This window comes from Sander lucioperca, chromosome 16, assembly GCF_008315115.2.
Source record: "Sander lucioperca isolate FBNREF2018 chromosome 16, SLUC_FBN_1.2, whole genome shotgun sequence".
NCBI lineage: Eukaryota > Metazoa > Chordata > Actinopteri > Perciformes > Percidae > Sander > Sander lucioperca.
This window is the reverse complement of record NC_050188.1, coordinates 21,234,220-21,258,774: the sequence shown is the minus strand read 5'-3', so window position 1 is coordinate 21,258,774 and position 24,555 is coordinate 21,234,220. Positions and strand designations below refer to the sequence as shown.

General features: G+C 37.6%; 1 protein-coding gene across 1 annotated transcript in view; it reads left to right on the top strand.

The window, feature by feature from the left end:
- Positions 1-24,555, top strand: part of calcr (calcitonin receptor) — a 64,980-nt gene that overhangs the window by 27,886 nt on the left and 12,539 nt on the right. The window contains exons 2-16 of the mRNA XM_031323236.2: positions 2,961-3,028; positions 7,182-7,329; positions 7,588-7,695; positions 16,001-16,089; positions 16,190-16,349; positions 16,481-16,591; positions 16,714-16,826; positions 17,757-17,829; positions 17,914-18,024; positions 18,212-18,324; positions 18,541-18,706; positions 18,791-18,901; positions 19,121-19,233; positions 20,939-21,030; positions 23,575-23,701. Coding sequence (XP_031179096.1) covers positions 2,984-3,028; positions 7,182-7,329; positions 7,588-7,695; positions 16,001-16,089; positions 16,190-16,349; positions 16,481-16,591; positions 16,714-16,826; positions 17,757-17,829; positions 17,914-18,024; positions 18,212-18,324; positions 18,541-18,706; positions 18,791-18,901; positions 19,121-19,233; positions 20,939-21,030; positions 23,575-23,701 — 1,680 coding nt within the window. The 5' untranslated portion in view covers positions 2,961-2,983. The remainder of the gene's footprint in view (positions 1-2,960; positions 3,029-7,181; positions 7,330-7,587; positions 7,696-16,000; positions 16,090-16,189; positions 16,350-16,480; positions 16,592-16,713; positions 16,827-17,756; positions 17,830-17,913; positions 18,025-18,211; positions 18,325-18,540; positions 18,707-18,790; positions 18,902-19,120; positions 19,234-20,938; positions 21,031-23,574; positions 23,702-24,555) is intronic.

Genomic DNA, 24,555 nt, shown 5'->3' with positions numbered 1-24,555 from the left:
ATGCAGATGATGGGTGGAATATACAAAGAGATATGTTTGAATGTCAGCCACACATTCATTGTGAAAGAACACAACATCTGGAAAAAAAGACGTTTTTCAAACTAAAGCAATGTCTGTTCAAGGGCAAAAATTCAATAGTAAAGCGTTCAAGTAAAACAGTTTTTAAACTTTTTTACAGGCAGTGCTTGTTACTTATACACACATCAACTTGTCTTTATTTTCAAAGTGGTTTAGAATCTAAGCAGTAATTAATGTTGCAAAAGCTAATTATTTCAAATCCCCATTTTAACTTTGACTTTTCACTGGATCTACAGTAGACTGGAGAGGGTTGAGTGCTTTAGCCTCCATGTATGCACTCATCCTGTTTGAGTGCTTTCCCTTGTCTTCTTTATATGGGGTATTGTCTCTTTAATGAGCTACACATGCTTCATGCTTACTGATCATATCACATTGGACCTAATGGCCCGCAAAATGCTCTGGGGAGTATGTTTAGAGATGTATAAAGAACTAGACATAAGACAGAAAGACATAGTTGTAGACAGTCCCACACCTCCCCTCGCTGAAAGTCAAATATAGCTGACAGTTTGACTAAACTGTCACTTGTGCAGCAGCGCTAATGTGAAACTTGGCTGTTGGCAAATATATTATTGATGGACTGAGAGTGTGTTATAATGTTGAAATGTTCCAGAGAATATTGGTGTCTCAAATAATCCCAACTGCTACCCCAATTTAATCACAAAGACAGTTTCCATAGTGTTTATTAAAAAATACCTGTCCAAATACCTGTATTATATTCATATGAGCATTACTTGTGTTGATATGTGTCATTTTTACCTTTGGACAGAGCCTGAAGCTGTTTCCAGTCTTAATGCTAAACTAAGCTTAGATAACCATCTGCTAGCTGCTTTAGCTTTATATTTAGTGTACAGAAATCAGAGTGGTGTCAATCTTCTCATCTAATGCTCGGCAAGAAAGTGAATAATATAAAATCTGTAAATTGACAGCTGAGGTCAGTTGTGCCGATTGTCCTGATGTGTCTCTAATGTTATTTGACTTGTAGACACACGTCTCTATCAGAGAATATCCTGCTTTTAGACAAATCCACATGCTCATGCACACCCAGAGGTGATTAGCTGATAATTGACTGGTGTGAATTCTCTGCTCTGGTATGATGATAGTTTTTATAGATCTTCCATTCCCCAAGGCCATTTTGGGATCCATTCTTTCCTTCATATGCCTTCTGTTATCCCTTTGTCTTTGGTGTTTTTGTGTGGTTCTTGGTGTTCCTTCCCTACTTCTTTAGAAAGCAGAGCTATGGAGCAGTCTGTCGCTGTGTCCTTCACTGAGCTTTCCCACGTGCTGGATCCACATTACATACAGTATACTGTATAGTCTCTATTCATACTGGAAACATTTATCAGAGTTAAGGATCAGTCTGGAAATGGCTAAATAGATTCTGATTCGGACGGTGGGTGAGGTTTATGGTAATAGGCACTAAAATGGAAAAGAAAAGCGTGTTGGTTTTCTTTTGATCCGAAACAATTCATTAGTCGATGCATCTGTCAACAGGAAATCGGGTCAGATAATTTTAGTCATTTACCAAGCAAAAACCTGTTGAAGCACCATTTAATACTGACAGGAAATACTATAAGTTGTACACCGCCAGCTATTTTTTGTTATCTGAGCTCTTGCTGAAGCCATCACAACACCTTCCACCACTTTCTTACAAATTTCTGTTACCCTTTGTGTTATGGAAAAATAGTGACCGCCACCTGTAAAAACTGAAAGATTTTGTAATTAAGTTGTATATCTTGTTGTGGTTCAAAAAATGATTATTTCATTAGTTGGTGCATAACATATCTGAACATAGTGATAAATGACAACAACCAAGGTGATTTCTTGAGATTGCTTCTTTTGTCCCACAAACAATATATATTAAGTTTACTATCACATAATAAAAATAAAAGCAGCAAATCCTTACAACTAAGGAGCTAGAACCAGGTATTGTAGGACATTTCTTTCCCCTGAAAAATTACTTAAACAATTAATACATTTTTATAGTTGCTGATTAATTTCCTGTCAACCGACTAATAGATTAATTGACTAATCCCTTAAATTCTAATTTATTGAAAATGAGAGTTGTATTTGGACCTGGGCCAGAGAATTAGAAGTGGTCTCTTTCTGAGAGTAGACATGGAACATCTAGGGCTAACAATAATCATCCTTATATCTACTATAATTTATGAATAAGAAATGTAAGGGAAATTGAAGGCATCTCTGGTCAGACATCAGCACTCAAGTAGCCTACCATCAGTGTGCAAGTCTGAAAGCCAAAACAACCTTTCACAGTGACTTATAGGACTTGCTCATGCTATCAGCTAAAAAGCCTGCCCCCTGGGCCATTGTGGGGTGTGGATAGCAACCAGTAGGTTGTTCTGACTGTTCAAACTGCAGAGTGATGAGCTTCCAACAGGGACTCTACGAGCCAAAGCAAAGAGACCAGACTCAGTTACTAAACTGGCAGTTCTGCTGCCGCTGTCCTGCAGAGTGGAGGCTCAGCACAAAATGATTAATGACTATCAACTATTTTAGTCTGACTGTGTCTCTGTATTTTTCCTTGCTCACACAATATAATGTTACTCTTTCATTCTGTTGTTTCAAGTATTGACGGGTACACTTTCTCTCTGTCTTTCAGACACAAGTACCCATACACACTGGAGAAAAAGTGTAAAATGCCATAAACTGCAGTTCCTCTGCTGCAGTGTTTTGCATTCTAGATTCATGATTGCTGTTGCTGTTTTCTCCTGAGGCCATAATCCTGATTTGAAACAGCCATCTGTTTGTTCAGTCAGTCACTTTCACGGTACACAACTTGTTTTCTGATAATTGTAACTTGTCCTTCTATTCCCTCTCTCTCTCTCTCTCTCTCTCTCTCTCTCTCTCTCTCTCTCTCTCTCTAGAGATTCGCCTGCAAGAGGAAGATATGAAGTTAGCGGGCTCCCTTTGGATCCTTTGGTTTCTCCTGGTGGTAAGCTCTCATTTTTTAATTCAAGTCATGCTGTAAGGTGAACTTACCCTTCTCTTTCTGCCCATTATGTTTGCTGCACATGCGTGTTTAAACATAGGATTCAATTTTCATTAAATGGACATGTAATATGTTGTGGTCTAGTGGTATTCTTTTCTTAGAAAAAAAAATCTTGTGATTAATTTTCACCATTGATAATTCATAATTATAGTTTATAATTAGCTCAGCTTGTTCATTACAAACTTGGATAACCCAAAAGAGAGTATATGTGATCCATGACTGCATGTGTCTGCATGTTATTATCTCTGATTCTTTTATGCAGATGACGTACAGTCGACGATGTCTTGAATTTTACCTGTATTTAAACTTGTTTTGGATACAAACACAAAATTAAAATGTAATACCTCACTGTGCATTTGTAGTGGGTCTATAACTCTGCATTGTGTTGTATTGTGGACAACACTTCCTGGGACTGCCTTTCAGCAAATAAATGCAAGGCACCAGACATGGCAACATCATAACCTCCCTGCACCTGTAGAGGAACAATAATTTACAGGCTCTCTCTTCATAAATGCTCTCTGTGCCTGTAAAACTATGAACAGTCACCCCACACTAGCCAACATGATCACAACAGTGCACTGAGGCAAGCTACAAGGCAGTCCTGCTACACACATGCCTCAACAATATTCTAATTCACGTAAAAATGTACATTTACTTTAAACTTGTTTAAAGTAACTTAGCGTCCCATATATAGCAAAAATACCAAAAGTACCTTTCCTAGGGAGAAGTCCAGAACAAAAAGAAGAAGTAGAAGCTAGAGGAAGTGTAATTTATACAATTAATTTACATAAAACAAGAACTAAACTTCCTGTTAAACAATTCCTACATTATAACATATTTATTCCCATAAAAAAACATTCTAAATAATTTAAAGTGGCTACAAGGAACTTTTGGTTTGTGGACGAAAGTGGTAGTGTTTTTTCCACACCTGCTGTCTTAAAGATCTTAAGCATACTATAGAGGTGTATCAATACACTCAACTCACTATTCGATACACGATTTGAAGTTCACGATACGATTTTCTCATTATTTTTTTAACAGAATGAAATGACTGAAAAATATTCCTTTATTTATATAAACTGTGCAAAACAGCAGATGTGTCCTCTTATCAAAAGTGCAACTGAAATAGTATTTTATCTTAAATAACAAAAAATTAATATAAAATTAAAGATTAAAAAAAGGCTTGTTTATTGCTAAAGCCATATAGTTAAATTTAAGTGATTTATTTAAAATGTAATAAGTATGCAATAACTTATAACAACAACTTTTTTCACCAGTCGTTTGCTGTCAAACGACAAAAAGAAGAAACACTAGATGGCTAGTCTATATCCACGACGTTCCACTTCCGGGATGGCTCCGGTGCTGCAGGAAATTTCGCCGGATGCATGTATTTTTGTCGATGTCCGATTCCTTCCGCTTTCTTTGTGTTGGAATTTTAAACTCTGGTCGCTTTAAGAGGACTATGGTTAACTGCTCCTCAAATCTCTGCAGGGTAAATTGATCTGTCCAATCTGAGTTTTCTCTCACACAACTAAAACAACTTTTGAATGTACATATGTTCTACCAAAACAAGTTCCTTCCCGAGGCTATTTTGCAGCGGCTTCATGCGGAGCTTAGCGCCGCCCATGACAATTATGATTGGTTTAAAGAAATGCCAATAAACCACAGCACGTTTTTCTCCCATCCCGGAATGCTGTGTATACTAGCCAGACCCTCCTTTGCAGCACTGTGGAGGTAGGTCTGGCAATGCGAGACTACTAGATGGCTGAAAGGGTATTTTACAACAACAATGAACGCAACACAAGCTTAAGGAGCCGGAACCAAACGCAACACTAAAGTTCCATCATTGTTTATCCACAGCAGCAGTGTCAATGCTGTCTAAAAGTGCTGCAAGTCCCCTTGGTTTCTTTAGCTGCAGGCTGTTGTACGTCTTGGTGTTGGAATCCTTTACAATCCCGTAATTGTATCTGTTTAAAGCCTGACCGAAGTTGACTCGGGTTTTCGCCCGTCGTCTGTCACTCTCCATTTAAATTTTTAGTTCTTTGTTTAATTTTGTTTAATTTTTGATGCAATCATTGGTCAAAGATGTTAACACACGTGCTATCTTTAATTTTGGCACTTTGCTCTGTCATTTAAAATATGCTGATTTGCCTAATGAAATGGATTATAGTTAAATAAATCAAACTTTGAAATGTCCTTTTGATGAACTTGCAGCTCTCCTTACAAATTGCAGCACACCAATTGTCTTAATGAGAGTTGTATAATACTGTACATGATATGTTCAACACCATGGCTCTACATTTTGGAAAGTTCAGAGATGATATTCATCCTGTACCAGACACGATTAAGCTTTTACTGCAGAAACATAGCGGCCTTCCATTAGCCATTGTCCCTTCTTCAGTGTGAAAATGGACATTTTAATTTCCTTTGCTGTTTCGCATCAAACTTGACATTGAGGCCCAGAATAGTATCCCTGCCAAATGTTTTCTGCCTGATGTATCTCTGTTCTGCTTTATGTTTCTGTGCTTTCTTTTTGAGTAGTCTTGTCATGTTGAATCAAGAAGATGAATGAATTGTAATGAGGAGAGGCCTTGACATCTTTTTTCTCATCTGTTGATATTGGTGGTGGCCTGGTGGTCGTATGTATGACGTCATTTACTTCAATGTTTGGAGTGACATCATATGTACGGCTGCTAAACTGCTACATGGGACATCAGCATTCTCACAAAAGTCACAGTTTTTTGTCAAAGTGTTATCAGACAGGTAAGAATGGTATTTTGGTCTAATGAGAATTCCTTTTGCCTCCACATAGACACAGATGAATGAGGTTTGCATCTCAATTGTGATAAGGCAACAACAATCTCCCAGGCAAAGCATTACAATTCCTTAAATAATTTAGAAAATGCAAGTGCATGAGTCTCGCACTCTGAGAGGCTTACTTTTCAGCCCAAAAAATGTGTGAGATAAGTCACCCTAAAATGGGCTCTTTATCCTTCAGTGAGCAGCTTTATCAAAATCAGCATTTCACACTCAAGGCTTCTTCATTTCTAATGCCACCTCCAAATACAAACAGTAGAGCAGAGATAAGATTCATTTGGAGAAAATCAGCTGCTTAACTTCTTTTGTGAGCTCCCAAACACACTTTAATGATGTTATGGTTTTGGGTTATTTCTGTTACCAGTTTGTTCTTTTCTGTTGTCTTTATTGTTTATTTGTGCATTTTCCCTGTGTTGTATATTTATTCTGTTACCTGTTTGGATATTTCTTTTGCCTTGTTTGTAGATTTCTGTATGTATCTTGTTTTGTATATTTCTGTTGTGTATATTTGTATTCCCTGTTCATTGTGTAGTTTGTTTACCCTGTTGACTGTTCTGTTCTCTGTGTATATTTCTGTTTCCTGTTTTATTTTGATAGTCTGCTTTCTGTCCTGTCATGTCTAGTTTTACTTTTTGCCTTTGTTGATTGTCCTGCCCCGCCCTGATGTGTTTCACCTGTCGTGTCACCTGTTCCTCATTTGTTCATTACCTCTTGTATTTAACCCCTGTGTTCCCTTTGTCTCTTGTCAGATCGTTTTGTATTCCCCCGTGTCAGTGTGTGTGTGTCTTCGTCAGTCTCTCCTTTTTTCTCCCTGGTATTAGTTTTTGCCTGCAGCTCACAGGACTCCTTGATTGATTTTAGTTTTTTGAGAAAATAAATCTTTGAGTTTCTACACTGCTCCTGCCTGCCTCTCTCTCTCTGCATTTGGGTCCTCTACCTTCCGCATCACAACAAATGAGTTACATGAATAGTGAATAACTCAAATTTCAAGCCAGAGGGAAATCCTTATCAGCTCAGCTTTGAAGATGATTTAAAATTTCTGCATGCTTATTCTTCGATTTCATCGAAATCTTATATAAGGATGATAAATCAATGATGAAGTATTACAAATTGTGCTAATATTATCAACCAGGATACTATTTATTCAGTGCAGCAAGCACAAAACAAATACATACACACAACCAACTCCATATCAACACTCCATACTGTGTGCTAAGTCAGCATACAACAGGTTTTCTTCCCCCTTCCTCTCACCTCTTGTGTCCTTTTGTCTCCACAGCGCAGGGTGGCGGGAGGTACTGAGTCAATCTCAGATCCATCACTCAGGCCTGGAAATAGCATTGCAGATGAACAGAGCCAGGCGGTGAGCCAGGGTCAATATAAATGCCTTGAGCTGTCCACCAAAGACTACCAAGAAAACAGAACCGGTGAGAGGGCCAAATCGTTTTAAGGCTTCTTAAGGCCAAATCGGTTACCTTTGGGAGAGCATTACAGATGTAATGACGTTTTAACGTGGTGGATTGGGAGCATTTGTTATTCCTGTTCAAAGGCTTTTGAAGTGGAAGCTGTAGAGAACTCTGACGTACCATTACACTATATACAAGTGAAGACACAGAAAATGTGTGTTGGTAATAACTCAAAATAGTCATTACAAGGTTTTCTTTTTTTCCCCTTTTCCTTTCGAGGTACGTTCTGCGAACGTATGTGGGATGGCTTTTTGTGCTGGGATGAGACACCGGCTGGGATGTCTGTAACACAGAACTGTCCAGATCACCCTGACCTGGACCCAACTGGTGAGAAAGATGTGCACTTCTCACACCAATATACAACAAGCTCTCTGAACTTTTTAATCCCAGTTCAGCAGGCAACACAGAAAACAATCCAATCTTCTGTGTGTGATGGAGGTCAAAGGTCATGGGGCTGATTATATGATATAAAGGTCCACCGGCCAGCATGAGGCTTCAGGAAAGCTTGGAGGATTTTATTTTGTATTTTATGTGTGACAGTCAGAGGAAGGTTGGTTCATTATGAGGCTGCGCTCAGAGTTTTGAGGTTGTATCAACTCATAATGCAAGAACTGCAGGTATTTTTATGGTAAGAGTGCAATAATATCATAATGTTTTTAAAATGTACCTAGAAAATGCATTTCCTGCAGAAAATGCTTGTGAATGCTGAAAAGCTACAGTAAATTGCTAAAGCTTAACTGGATTGCTGGCATAATTGCGTAAGAAGTATTATATAAGTAAGTAATATTATATTGAATAACACCAATAATGTATCAAACAAAAGTGGAATATTTTAAGGGTTTTTGAAAAACTGTCACCACACTAAATTGCTGGTTATAATGTGTAAGAAGGTTAAGTTGTAGGAAACTGTGGAAAAGTGGAAATGGTTGTAATTAATAAGAAGTCTACCAATATTGTATGCAAGTTTTTTTTTAAAGCTGATGCCAAACTAAATTGCCTTTAATTTGGATAAAGAAGTAATTGAAAGAGTAATGAATGAGTTGGTAAAATGGGAAATGGGTGGGTCATATTAGGAAATCTCAATCAGCTGTGTTCAATATTTTCAAAAAGTATAAAAAGAATTTATAAGTTGTATTAAACTCCTAATGAATAAAAGATGTTCAACATTTTAAGGTTTGGATGGGGTATGAATCCATAAATAAGACTTGATTAAGCTATGGAAAGCAGCTGAAGCAGTATAAATAGCTAAACAAGTGGGAAAGGGATGAAGCATGCAAAATAAAGGGGGTTCAAATGTTTTGCCCTATCTGCGCCACTATTTCTTTACAGCAGACAGACATATTGACAGAGAATGACATGTAAACATATACAGTAGATATGTAACGCATTCTCATGAACGGGGCCATGATATTGTACGAAAATGTATGCACACCAAAATGACACACTATACTATGACTTTTTCGCTCATTCTATACTATGACTTTTTTATCAGTTTTTTTTACTTTTTTATAACTTTTGGTAGAGCGTTTGCTTAGCATGCAAGAGGTAGCTGGATCGATTCGTGCATTCTCAAGAGGACTTTGGAATCTTTTCTTTTTTATGACTTTTTTCAACATACTACACTATGACTTTTTTTGACATACTATACTGAGACTTTTTTTTCGACTTTATCACTTTTTTCTAGCACTGCTAGCACCAGGAAGTTGTCACTGATTCCCAGTCCAGGCTGGTCCTTTTCATTACTTTTTTCGACATACAATTCTAAGACTTTTTTATCACTTTTTTCAACATACTATACTATAGTATAGTATAGTATAATTTCCACTGGACGCGTTCCATTTAGGGGCGGATGTATGTAGGGGAGGAGGAAAAGACGTTCTGGACAGAACTACACGGGTGATTCTTTCACCAGGTAATTAGCTCAAATCATGGAGCGCTTGCTTAGCACGTGAGAGGTAAAGGGATTGATTCCTGCATACTCATGTGGACTTTGGAATCCTTTTTTTTTCGACATACTATACTATGACTTTTTTTGACATACTAATATATATGACTGTTTTCGACATTAATTCTTTAAGAGGCACAGTGGCTCAGTTGATACCACTGCGAGCACAAGTATGTAGTCACTGCAGACTCTAACCCAGGTTCGATTCTCAGTCTGGACTGGCCCTTTCCATGAATTTTTTTCAACATACAATACTAAGACTTTTTTATCACTTTTTTCGACATACTATACTATAGTATTGTATAGTATAGTTTCCACTGGGCGCGTCTGCACTGTGTTCTATCTAAGGGAGGAGGCATATAGGGGAGCAGGACGAGATGTTGTGGACAGACACGGGTGTTGATTTCACCAGAGAATTAGTGCAAAAGATGGAGTGCTTACTTAGCATGCAAGATGTAGAGGGATTGATTCCCATGTACTCATGAGGACTTTGGAATCTTTCAGTTCTCATCCCTTTTTCGACATAATACACTGACGTTTTTTGTCAACCTATACTATGATTTTTTTTCGACATACTATACTATGACTTTTTATCACTTTTTTCGACATACTATAGTATAGTATAGTATACTGTAATTTCCACTGGGTGCGTCTGTGCTGCGTTCCATGTAGGGGAGGAGGAAGAGACGTTCTGGACATAACTACACTGGTGTTAATTACAATTGGGAATTAGCGCAAACCGCGCTCGCGGTGTGAAGCGCGTGTTCGAGTTATTCTCCGATATGCACTCTACAATCACTGCTGATAGACGGCTTTTTGTACACGCTCTGAAACGGACGTAAAAATATCACACTTTCTCTGTAGTCTACCATTAGCTAGCTATCGTAAATGTAGGCTACTTTTAAAATGCCATATTTTCCCTCTGGGCTCACCAAAACGGACGTAAAAGCATATTAACCATTCACTGCACGTGATCGCTAGTAAACATATTACACTTGCTCTGTTAGTCTATCGTTCAGGACAAGACCCTGTAGCCTGGTGATAGGGGAAGCGGGACAGCCTCTCCAAATTGTCTGCCCTTTCAAACTCATACCTGTGTGTACAGGCCTCTTCGACACCATCTGAGAGATTTTTATCCTGTGCAGGACATGTCATAAGTCAGGAGAGCTGTCGTATCTTGCCAGAGAAAGCAAATATGGTAATTTTTCTGCAATAGAACTGCTAAAGTTTGAAGCTGGTTTAATTAGCATATCAACTCAACATTTATTTTGTTGTTACTTGTTAATAGTGTAACTGTTATTTATTGTTAAATTATTGTAGTTGTGTGTTATGTGACATAGGTTTACTATATATTTAAGTACTTTAAAATGTTAATATATTGTTAAATTGAAATAATTTTCAATTAAGAAAAAAAGAGCCTTTCTTTGATGTCATTTTTCAGTTTTTCAAGAATCGGTTTAGGAATCGGAATCGTTTTAAAAGTACCGGTTCGGCATCGGAATCGTAAAAATCCAAACGATACCCAACCCTACTCATGAGGACTTTGGAATCTTTTCTTTTTTATTACTTTTTTCGATATACTGTACTATACTATGACTTTTTCGACCTAAAAAAATAGTAAAAAACTATATAAAAAAGCATAAACAAATATTTTTTTTAAATGCCGGTCAAAGTTGGATATTCCCAAATTTGTAAATTTTTAAGTTGAAGTTTGTAAATTTGCAAGTTGAAGTTCGTAAGTTGAAGTCCGTAAATTCGCAAGTTGAAGTTTGTAAATTCGCAAGTTGAAGTTCATAAATTTGCAAGTTGCAGTTCGTAAATTCGCAAGTTGAAGTTCATAAATTCGCAAGTTGAAGTTCATATATTCGCAAGTTGAAATCGCATGATCGCAAATGTACACATTCATTCACCACAAACATTCCCATGTGGCACACCTGAGGCGGGGATCGAACCCACGTGCCCTGAAGTCGCAATGGCGTCTTTCACCACTGGACCATCTCCAAGGATGATCAACAACAAACCTGTTGTTCATCAAACAAAGTTTACACACAGTTTGTCTTTTCTTTTGTATGTGGCGCTGAGTGTTTGAACAGACAACTAAACACAACTGTTTAGTTGTTTTACCAACCAGTCCTTCAAACCATGGGAGGATATGGGTGGTTTGTGTCTTACCCCTGTTTTCCACTGGGCGCATCTGCGCTGCGTTCCATGTAAGGGAGGAGGCATGTAGGGGAGGAGGAAGAGATGTTCTGGACAGAACTACACAGGTGTTACTTTCACAAGGTATTAGGCTCAAATTGTAGAGCGCTTGCTTAGCATGCGAAAGGTAGCAGCATCGATGCCCATATTCTCAAGAGGACTTTGGAATATTTTTGTTCTTATCATTTTTTATGACTATACTATGACTTCTTTTCAACATACTATACTATGAGTTTTTTTCGACATACTATACTATGACTCTGTTATCACTTTTTTCGACAAACTATTACATATGACTAGCCTGGTTGACACCAGACCCTTCTCAGTTGTAACTGAGAGTGGGTCTGGGCAAGTTTCATTCACAGCGCATTTCCAAAGGGGCGTCACCAACGGACGCCGCCCAAATGCTTCTGGGCGCAATTGGATAGTCCTTCAACCAATCAGACCAATGATCCGGGTGACGTAGCAGCGACAGCGGCATCAAGGGGTTACTGCCAAAGCGGTGGCTGTCATGTTGAATGTAAACAAAAAGCTGCTTGCCTTCGCTGCGCTATCGTCATCATGTAAAGCCCGCCTCAACAGTTGTGATTGGTGCCTCGATTTGGAAAAATTGGAAATGGGCTTGAAGGGCCCTTGGCCAGACTGACTTGCAGAGCAAATCTCAAATTTGCCGGAAGTTCGTCAGGGTTTTTCCAGGCTAACGTATGACTGTTTTCAGGATGAATTCTTTCAGTGGCACAGTGGTTCAGTTCTTAACACTGCTAGTAACAGGAAGTAATTACTGCAGTCTGTGACCCAGGTTTGACTCCCAGTTTTCATGACTTTTTTTTTCGACATACAATAGTAAGACTTTTTTATAATTATTTTCGACATACTATAGTATAGTTTCCTCTGCGCTGAGGAGGACGACATGTACTGGACAGACACAGGTTTTACTTTCACCAGGGAATTAGCTGGAATGGTAGAGCACTTGCTTAGCATTTGAGAGGTAGAGGGATTGATTCCTCTGGACTCATGAGGACTTTGGAATCATTTATTTTTCATGACTTTTTTTGACATACTATACTATGCTTGCTTTGCATGCGAGAGGTAGCTGAATTGATGCCCACATTCTCATGAGGACTTCGGAATCTTTTCTTACTATACTATGACTTTTTTACTTTTTTCGACATACAATACTATGACTTTTTCGTACACTCTATACTATGAGGTTTTTATCACTTTTCAACATACTGTACTATGACTTTTGAATCTCTTTTTTTGACATACTATACTATGACGTTTTTATCACTTTTCGACATACTGAACTATGACTTTTTCGACATACTATGTTTTTATGTACTATACTATAATTTTTTTTAAATAATTTTTTTAGACATACTATACTATGACTTTTTTGGACATACTATGCTATGACTTTTTGACGTTTTTCGACATACTGTACTATGACTTTTGATGACTTTTTTCAACATACTATACTATGATTTTTTTCAACGTACTGTACTATGACTTTTTTTGACATACTGTACTAGAATTTTTTTTTGACAAAAAATACTATTACTTTTTCATCACTTTTTTCGACAAACTTCGCCCTACTATACGTTTGACGTTTTTCAACATACTGTACTATGACTTTTTAATGACTTTTTTCAACATACTATACTATGACCTTTTATGACTTTTTTTTACTTTTGATGACTTTTTCGACATACTATACTATGACTATTTTTTAACTATAGTGTAGTTTCCACTGGGCGCGTCTGCGTTCCATGTACGGGAGGAGGCTTGTAAGGGAGGAGGAAGAGACGTTCTGGACCAAACTCCATGAGTGACATTTTCACCAGGTAATTAGCTCAAATGTTGTGTTGTGAGTGTTTGCCTAGCATGCGAGAGGTAGCAGGATTGATTCCCATCTCCTCATGAGGACTAGGTAATCTTGTTGCCTTTTTTTTTTTTATATACTATACTAAGACGTTTTTTCGACGTACAATACTATGACTTTTTTCGACATACTGTACTATGACTTTTTTTATCACTTTTTTCGACATAAAATACAATCACTTTTTTATCACTTTTTTCGACGTAATATACTTTGACTTTTTTATCACTTTTTTGACGTACTATACCCCAGAATCAGAATCAGCTTTATTGGCCAGGTTTGCGTAGACAAACAAGGAATTTGACTCCGGCTAATCTTTGCTCTCAAGTACAACACTCACTTAACATATAAAGAATAAAAAACAGAAATGACAGTAAGAAATATAAAAAAATACTGTTAAGTATACGGTATAACACTGCACTAGAAGTTACAAATTTACAAAAAATATACAGTACCAATTACTATGACTTTTTCGACAAACTATACTATGTTGGTTTTTTTACGTATTATACTATAATTCTTTTCGACATACTGTACTATGACTTTTTAATGACTTCTCAACATACTATACTATGACTTTTTATGATTTTTTGATGATTTTTCTGACCTTCTATACTATGACTTTTTTCGATACCCTGTTCTATGACTTTTGTTGACATACTGTACTATGAGTTTTTACGAAATACTATAGTACGACTTCTTTACTTTTTTGACATACTATACTATGACTTTTTTTCTTTTTTTGACATACTATACTATGACCGTTTTCGACATACTATACTATGACTTGACTTGATTTAGTGCCATCATCAAGTCAAAATTTTAATTTGTCAGAGCAGCTGACATTCCCCTCAGCTGTACCTTGTGTGCTAATGCTAAACTAAGATTGTGAACATGGTAAACATAACACCTGCAACATCTGCATGTTACCAAGCTAACAGTAGCATTTAACTCAAAGCACTGCTGTGACTATAAACATAGCTGCTAGCATGGCTGTGGACTCTTAGTGTTCTTAAAGAAATCACTGTTGCATCTGTGTGCTACAATGGATAAAGACTTACACAACAGTAAGTGCAGAGGACCGCTAGTATAAGTGACTCATAAACTGGATATGATATTTATTATTAGCCTATAACATATTGTTGTTCATCAATCAGACGTAATAAATGAAAACAGATATTTATTTATAGTGAAATTGACTGTGGAAAGTGATTATGTAAACACACTTAATGTTCAGATTGCAATATACTACAGTATGAGCAGTTTTTACATTGTGAGGAATGCATGGCTCAATAATATCTAGTTGAAGAAATCCAGAGTCAAGTCATGTCTGATTTAGGAGATACAATATGATGGAAAGAGGGGGGGAGGGAATGGGGTGAGGAAAAGGACAGAGACCTCTCTCTGTCCTTTTCCTCACCCCATTCCCTAAAGGGTATAGAGAGAAAACAAGAAGATACCAAATGAGGGATTACAAAAACTGACAGAGTTTGGGAGATTCATAAGGAGAGAGAATATGAATGAGAAGAGAGAGAAGGTGTTTTTTGTAAGAGGAGGCTCATAAAGGATCTTACCAATGACATTAAGAGTCCCCTTATGGCTACTTGTTTGAAAGCTGATGCTGTTCATATGAGGCTTCGGGGGAGACGTACAGTTGGAAGTGAAGCTGAACAGTTGATGAGCTGTCGAAGAAGACTATGCAGTCGGGCTTCGGTTGTTGTTGTTGTTGTCAAGACCAATGTCCTGTTACAAAAAAGTATCAGAATAAGAATCAGAATCAGCTTTATTGGCCAGGTTTGCGTAGACAAACAAGGAATTTGACTCCGGCTAATCTTTGCTCTCAAGTACAACACTCACTTAACCTATAAAGAATAAAAAAAAGATATGACAGTAAGAAATATAAAAAAAATACTGTTAAGTATATGGTATAACACTGGACTAGAATTTACAAATTTACAAAAAATATACAGTAGCAATTGAAGAGAGGGAAGGGATGGTGCAATATCAGTATAGTCCGAGATTTAAGATTTAAGTATAAATATAAATATAGTGCAAGGCAGTTCGGTGCAATGATCATAACAATATTGTAATTGTAAGATTGAAATATACATGAGGTAGATGAGCAGAACAGTGTTTATTGACTTTGTTCAGTGTAAGGGTGGGGGCTATTTCTGAGTGTTCAACAGAGTGACTGCTTGGGGAAAGAAACTGTCTTTGTATCGGCTGGTTTTGGCGAACACTGTCCTGTATCGCCTACCAGATGGAAGGAGGTTGAACAGTTTGTGACCAGGATGTGAGGGGTCTGCAGAGATTTTTATATATGTGGTTTTAAGCCTGACATCTGAGAATCTTGCAGAAAATTACTCTAAAGAGGGGATTTTAATCACAGTTGTTCTGTAATGCCGAGATTGAGGGTCTAATTTATGTGTTTGGATGATGCTGAAAAACAAAGACAGCGCAAAGAACACAGATAGTCTCTACTTGAACCTCAAACAAAAGCAATAATGTGCCTACAAGTAATTTGATATATGGAGCTTTCAGGATAATTATTGATGAATTATTCAGTTGTCAAGCTGCTGTAAAGTAATTACATGTTTTTTTCTTTACAGAAAAAGTGACCAAATACTGTGCTGAATTGGGTAACTGGGAACAGACAGGGCCAACCACTTGTCAACCAGCTTCAAAGAACAAGTTAGAGGTATTTGGTTATTGGCTTTTCATCCTGGAAGTAATGGAAGAACGAGGCCTCAGCTGCTCTGTACACTCATTTTCACGGTGAACTATCTTTTTTTTCTCAGAAGGAAGTTCCCCATTTTTTAAGGGATGCTGCTGGAGAGGCAACCACAGAGGCCACAGAGGTTAACACAGAAAAAGGCAGCGTTGTGGAAAAAATGATCCTCAAGAATGAAAGGAAATGCTCAGAGAAAATGAAGCAAGATCCACCTTATAACAAATCAGGTAGCGGTCTTGTGTAACTGGTCTTCAGACAAATAATTTTATTATTTATCAACCTGATTTATGATATTTCACGTTGGACAAACTTATGAACAAGAGGCCTGTAACATTTCTCTGTTTGTTGACTGTTTCAGGGCTGCACTGCAGTCGTAACTGGGATGGCTGGCTGTGCTGGGACGACACTCCAGCAGGAACCTACGCCTCCAAAAACTGCCCCAATTATTTTGTCGATTTTGACCCCACAGGTGAGCAGAGAGACTTAGGGAGTTGCTGTTAACCTAACATGATGAATTCACTTTTAATCTGGCTCGGTTGACTGTATTTTAGGAAATTGGAATTAATCACATACTTTTTTTTTGTTTCCCAGAAAAGGTAACTAAGTACTGTGGAGAGGATGGTCAGTGGTTTCACCATCCAGAGTCCAATAGGATTTGGACCAACTATACACTCTGCGCAACCACCCATGAGAAGAGACTGAGGGTAAAGTATTGTTGATTAAATAAACTATCCATTGTGTATTTATTGTACAGGTTATGCATACAGATTCAATACTACTAGGTCTTCCTGCACGTTCAAGATGTTCATGTGGCCCCCTCTGCAATTATAGCGTAATAGGTATATAGTTTCCAAGACTCAGAACATGTACAGGATAATAAATAGCATGTGGATCTCAGGGGGGTTGGCCGTACAGACAGCTTCGGTATAGCAGTATAGAGGTCATTTAAAGGTTTGTACTCAAATGTACATTTTACACCGATATATTATAATAAGCACATAATGACAGTATCCTTTGATCCATTTTAACAGTACAAAGCAGTTTTAGTATACAAAAGTGCATCCATTTAATCTGAACTAAAGTTGCAGTTACTTAAGTGAGTTACATAAGGTAGCACTCTAATTTCAAAATAAATAAAATAAAAACAAACATTTATCTGGTGCAGAGACTAGTAGTGCTGTCAGCATGGGTTCGGAAACTTGTCCATGCGATCAGTCCTCCAACCTAAACAACAAGATTGTTTATCACTTATTACTTACATGAATGTTTTCTGATTTGGCACACCTATCTTCAGTAAGACCCTGACTGTGAGTGCCTTCCATACATACATAATGCTACTGCCTTTGCTTGTCAAAAAAATTAAAGTTGGACTGCACTATTTTTTCAATAGATATTGCCTAATAATTATACCATTGTCTGACATCACTCTTCCCTACTGAGATTTTATTAAATTACATTAAGACTGCAGCCCTCATCTATACAATTATTGTAATTTAATTTTCCCAAACTGTTTGATCCGCAGCTCTGGCTATAAGGGATTATTGTTGATCCAGAATTGAGTTTTGACTAATTCTCAATTTGTCTATACAATATTATGTAATGTCAAAACATCTGTTGTCTGTTTTTCTTTACAGAAACTGAAAATGCTTGAGAATGAATACGAATGCCTCCTGAAACTAAGTCGAGACCCACCTTTTAACAAATCAGGTACTGATACAGTCGACTGACACTCACTGTTTAACTCAAACAAACATTTGTCATCATGTTTTTGTGGCTTTTTTGACGCTGCAGGGCTGCACTGCAGTCGTACCTGGGATGGCTGGCTGTGCTGGGACGACACTCCAGCCGGAACCTTCGCCTCCCAGAACTGCCCAGATTATCTTTTTGACTTTGATCCCACAGGTGAGCAGTGTGCCTCAAAAATGTTGCCGTGAGTTCTGCTGATATCTTGTTAAACTGACCTTATTGTGCTGTAGAAGATGGACTTTAAAGTTCCTGTGAGGATTTAATTATTTAAGCTAATGGGACCAAGGTTTATGGGAGTGGAAATTTGGATAATATGCAACATACAGTATATTGTTCTTTTTAGAAAAGGCAACTAAGTATTGTGGAGAAGACGGACAGTGGTTTCACCATCCAGAGAGCAATAGGACTTGGACCAATTATACACTCTGTGCTGTCAACACTAAGGAGAGGTTGAAGGTAATGTATCGATAGATATACTGTAGTAACAAATGCATTAAATATATATTATACAGATTCTGCATAGAGATTCTTGGTGATTAAGATTACAATTTCTTCAATTGTGTCATGCTTTTTTCCCATAGCCTTACTGCTCATAGCTCAATCCTCATTAATCATTACTCTGTGTGTGTGTGTGTGTGTGTGTGTGTGTGTGTGTGTGTCACTAAAATAAAGGCAGCCTCCCATCTCTCAGGGGACACAGAGGTAGAGTCTGCTGATGAGGCCACAATCAGCCCCTTGGTTAACCCAGAAGAAGACGAAATTGTGAGAAAGAAAATCCTTGACAGCCAGTACAAATGCTTCGAGAAAATAAATCGAGATGCACCCTATAACAAATCAGGTAGAGATATTATCAAATGAGACTCATAGTGGCTACTTCTCCTCTCCGGATATTTAACTCTCTGTTGCTATGTTGGTGTTGCAGGGCTGCACTGCAGTCGTAACTGGGATGGCTGGCTGTGCTGGGATGACACTCCAGCCGGAACATACACCTCTCAAAACTGTCCCAATTATTTTGCTGACTTTGACCCAACAGGTGAGCTGCAAGACTCAGTAGTGTCGCTCCTTTAAAGGCCTACTGATGCATGATGAATTCACCTCTCATTCTGTTGACTGTTTTTCAAGAACTATAAAATATGAATTGCTATATGAGGAAGAATATACCAAGGCTAACAGAACATGAATACATTGACACAATTGTATGAATTTGAAGACGTTTGGAAAAGATGCATTTATTACTCAATTGTTACTTCAGAAAAGGCCACTAAGTACTGTGGGGAGGACGGGCAGTGGTTTCGCCACCCGGATACCAACAACACTTGGTCCAACTACACACTCTGCAACGAACACACCAAGGCAAAGTTGAAGGTAACTTATTTAAGATACAGTAGCCTGCTATCATAAATCTACTACATAGTGGTCACTGTGTGATGGGTCAGCATAATATTTGGTATTTATGTCCTCTGGTATTTGGAGTGTGGGCAGATAGCAGAAAATGTGGAAACTGGAAGTATGCAGTCTAATGTAGTTGCCAATAAATATTGTAGCAGACACCAATATTAACATGTGTTTTATTTCCAAAAGATATTACTCTCCTATACTGAGCTCCACAGAAATATTTAGAGATGGAAAGTAACATGCAAGTCCACTGTCCCCCAGGCTACTGTATACAGGCTATCATAAAACACAGGCCTACCCTTGTGTTGATACCATCACATATTAACAACCTTCTTATCACCAACAGCACCAGGCTGCTATACCAACGCTTCCCACATGGAAACCAGACCAGGACACCGCAGAGCTCATTCCAGTATTTTGCTAGAAGGGAATTCAGAGACACACTAATGGATTGTATACACATACTTGCATTACTTTTAATCAGCACTGCAATTCATTTATACACTTGTTCACAGATTAGTTATACAATTTAATCAATGTTATCCCTGCTAAATGTCATGGTGATTACAGAAAATGATGGTATCATACTGTTGTTTGCTAGAGGTTGGTGTGGTCACTTGGTCATCCTAATTTTACATCCATCATTGGTATTTTCACTAATAACTAATGCACTTTTCAGCTGTAATGCAAGAGGTCACGATTAGCTGTAAAATGTCCTCAGTAACACAATATTGGACAGCTGAGTGTTTTTCTTCATGTTTTAATGCATCAAATAATTATTTGTCTTTAGTTTTAGTAAGTTTTAACAACACAAGATGACGCCAGTAAATCTTGTACAAAACCAACATTTGCACTTTGAACCAAAAGTGCCCTTTGAGCCATTTTTGCTAGTTACAATTTTCTGGCTTTCTTTATTCAAGCATTTCCATTTTTATACTGATGATTAGGCATACTCTAAAAAAAAATTCTCACCAAACGAATATCCAAAATGAAAATGACCAATTGTAAATAACAGCAACTTGTAAACAAAACAACTGCATGAAACTCCGCCTTGTTTCCATCCAGGCACTGTGGTACACAGCTGTCCTGGCAAACCTGGGAGAAAGACTCAAAGTCTGCTGATCGATCATAACCAGAGATCAGCTGCTCCATCTGTTACCACAGAAACCTGATCTTTGCTGACTCAGACTCCCAGCTTCAGGAAACCTCTTAAAACAAACAACCTCAGCAGTACGATCCCATAGAGAAAAAAAGGCAAAATAAACGTTTCACTATTGTCTTATCTGATAATACTGAGTTGATGCCAATGTTAGCTCTCAATACTTTCTTTCACAAGCAAGGACCACACCGTCAAATGAGAAGTGAAAGCATTGGTGTAGTTTTATCCTTCACGATCTCTTTTTAGGGTCACTAACAGCAGACTGTCATTGTTTATTAATTGTGTCCCTATTGAGAGTTGTGCCCACCTTAAATGTAAAATATAACATTGATGTCACTTTATTTAGTGCCAAGTGTCACGTTAAATTTTGTGCGAACTATTTGTGCACGTAGGGGCCTTGATTTGGTAGATCCTATAGGCACAAAATGTTTGAAGAAAACATGTTACACCTCAAAAGACCACATCTAAGTAATAATGCTACACGTGTTTTCTCTATCTTGTTTTTTTGTTTTACAGTCAGCGTACATCATGTTTTACATGGCCATTGTGGGTCACGCTTTATCCATAGCCTCCCTGCTCATCTCTCTGGCCATCTTCTTCTACTTCAGGTATTAAATTCAATGGAAATTCAGCTGCGATTGCAGTTACTGGTTTGATGATGCAAATTGCAATGCATTTAGTGAATATTCAGGATGGTTATACCAAAATGAAGGCTGATACAGTTTGTCGTAATTCTGGGATGATTAATCGATAATAGCTTTGCCCTTAAAGGCTTAATCATGTTACTATTATCAATGGATCTAAAAGGCCAACAGATGGTGTTGGGCATCATGGGCAGAACTTTGGTCTCAATCTTATTAGCAGTCAGTCAAATCTCCATTCTGCCTTTGTCCACACCAGCAGAGTGAATTTTACAGTTTGAAATACTTGCCCAAGAGACACATAGAACATTTTTCAGTGTTAATAAGTCTAGATGTCACATTTCATAGACTGATTGTTCATTTAATCGTAGAGCTGCTCCAGAGTAAGATCTAAATTGTTTTAAAAAAAAATAGCACAGTGTTAAATTAAAACTGAAGACAGTAATCAGAACATTATTACTATCTTAGATGCAGTCGCAAATTAATGCAAACTATCGACCTGAAAGTAGTTCTGCTGCTTCACTGAGTGTAATTTATACACAGTTTAACGTTAGCTAATTTCATACCAACTTGGTTTCCTTGTGCTGCACACTTATTTCATGGATATTTAGGATTCAAAACTGGAGAGCTGTGACGTCCATTGAATGTGTTGGTCTTTTGCTATTATTAGAAACGTGCACCTGAGCGTATTGCTCATTAAGGTTGTTCATCCCGATGAAACACTTAATCCCAGAGGGAAAAAGTGCACATATAAATGAGATACTGCTGCTGAAATTCAACTTTAAGATATTAAAACAAAGTGGATGAATGAAAGGGAGGTATAATATTCAGTTAATGTATGTGAAATAATATTCAGTTAATGTATGTGAAATTTGGAAGTGATGAAGCCTGAGAAAAAGTAAGCTGTCTGCACATTGTTAAAACTTTCTAGATTATCTCTAGGAAGGAAGTAACTTAATCAGAATTATTTTTAATGACGCAGTAAGGTTTATATTTCTACAGATATCTGTGGAGAAAAACAAATATGCAGCTTAGAGGGAAATTAACTTTATGTTCTGTAACAATATTTGGAAAAGTTTCTTTGTTGGCACTGGTGTTCATGATTGCTGCAGTTGTAAAATTTGACATGTTGAAGGGTGTTGACCTCCTAAACACAGCTGTTATCCAAAACAGATCTTGTACGAGACCCTCAGTTTGCTGCAAAGTTTTATTTTCTCGTAAATCTAGCAGCCGAGTTTAGGGCAGGTGCACTGTTGGAAAACTCCATGACCCGACGTGAGTCAAACTCAGCTACACAGAAACTCAATGGGACATCAGCAACTCATCAACATCAGAGTACAAAAACAAATTAAGGTCTCAATAAAGTAACTCTTTTTCTTTTTAACTATTACTTACCCTATTTATAGCCTAAACAATTTAAATATTGAAGGCTTAATGTTGTATTATAAGATCCAGATGTGAAGCTTACAGTGGTATGCGATGGTGTACAGCTGCACTACTCTGTTATTTACAACAGATAAAAATACTCCAGCTTGTCGTGGAAAAACAGAGAGGGTTAAACGGCCAGCCCTGAAGACGTTAGGACCTGTGGCAGTCCGAACGACGCTGCCATAAGGATTCAGCCTGTGTTTTGACATCCACTTTTAGATTAAAAAACCCCCCTTGTATATAAACACTCAGCAGCTCCTCCATTTCCTTTTATGTCCGGTGCTAAGGCGAGACTGTTTTTCTGTAGGAGATAACCAAGGCCTCTGAATAAGACAGTGAAAATGTGCAGTTTTATATGATGTTTTGTTCTTCCTGTTTTTCATGAATCTCTGGGGTTTTCATGGCTCAACGATGATAAAATTGTCCGTGAGCAATAAAAGGATATAACTTCTTACACTGTAGAGGACATATTTATAGGAAGCTATATTCTGCTAAATATATTTGGTTCAAGGTTTCCTTCAGCTTCAAATACTCTGTGAGCTGCATTACATTTGATGGCTCCCCTGAAATTAAAACATTATTTAACCATTACCAACAATAACACTATTGGATATGAATGATTTGTAATGATTTTGATTCTAATATATATTTTTACTTTGCCTGTCAAGTATTTCATTATGCTATTAATTCTGGGTGACCAGCGAAGGTAATGAGGACCACCCTTGGGATTCATTATGCATTATTTAACAGCGTTTCTAGCATGTACAGAGCACTTAGAGGCAATCCATCTCATTGATCCCAGGGTTTTTTACCAAGCGAATTCTGAGATGAAAACTCCCAATTATTTGATATTTTACAGACTGTAGCAACATCTGACAACCTCATTTAACTATTAGCCTGACAGTCACTTTTTGTCCTGTTTACTTCATCAGTTGTAGGAAGTTTTTTGTCTACTTGTTATGTTTTTGTGTCAGAAAACATTTGATTCCCAATTTTTAGATGGTATTTTTTTTTAATTATCACATCATGTCCTGGTATGTTACAAAGTCAATGGCCTTGACTCTGGCATCTCTCTTCACACAGGAGTCTGAGCTGTCAAAGGATCACCCTGCACAAGAACCTCTTCTGCTCCTATGTACTCAATTCAGCCCTCACCATCATCTCCCTCGTAGCAGTTGTCAATAATCCTGAAGTGGTGGGCAGAAACCCAGTAAGTCCAGCTTCTGTCAAATAATTTACCACCAGGACTACCACAAATTGTACTGTTAGTACTGCCATACATCCATAGTGGGGATGGACACTATAACACCAGATATCTGTCAGAGTCTGTTAGACCAGCTAAATGGTAACATGCTTACTGTGTTCACCAACATAGTTTAGCATGTTAGCATGCTAATATTGGGTTATAAGCACACATCACAAATAAAGTTTTATCTTATTTTATCTATGCTACAGCTGAGGCTGATGGGTACGGGCATTATTTTACTTGTATAGAGTGCTGCAGGAATGAGTCCATCCTTTTTACATGTATTACTTTTGTAAGTATTGTATCTGATAATGGCACAATAGGAGAAGTTATTGTAACACAATAAGTAGTATGATATTTATCCTTAGGGGGACAATGTCTATCTTTACCAAGTTTTATAGTCCAATATTATGTTGCAATTTTTCAATCTAGACAAAAGTGGTGGACTGACATCCCTAGAGCCAGATGCTAGCATGGCTAAAATAAAATGCAGTTTAGCAGAATACAGTGTAAGGAGGAAGATTAGTTCCACTGTCTTGAAATGAGATACAAATGCATTCACAATTTATGCTAAACCAGATAAAAATGCAAGGAAGAATTTCGATGAACTTTTTAAAATGAATTTGCTTATGCAAGGCCAGGCAATGTGAGGAAGCTAATTTCAAATGGAGTTGCTCTATATTTTAAATATTTACATGTTTGTACAACAGACTTTTGCATATATCCTAATTAATCTCACTGTGCCATATCTTGACAGTGTTACACAGTTACACAGACAGTTTTTGCTCTCTTCCACATACTTCTGTCAAGAGTTTTGG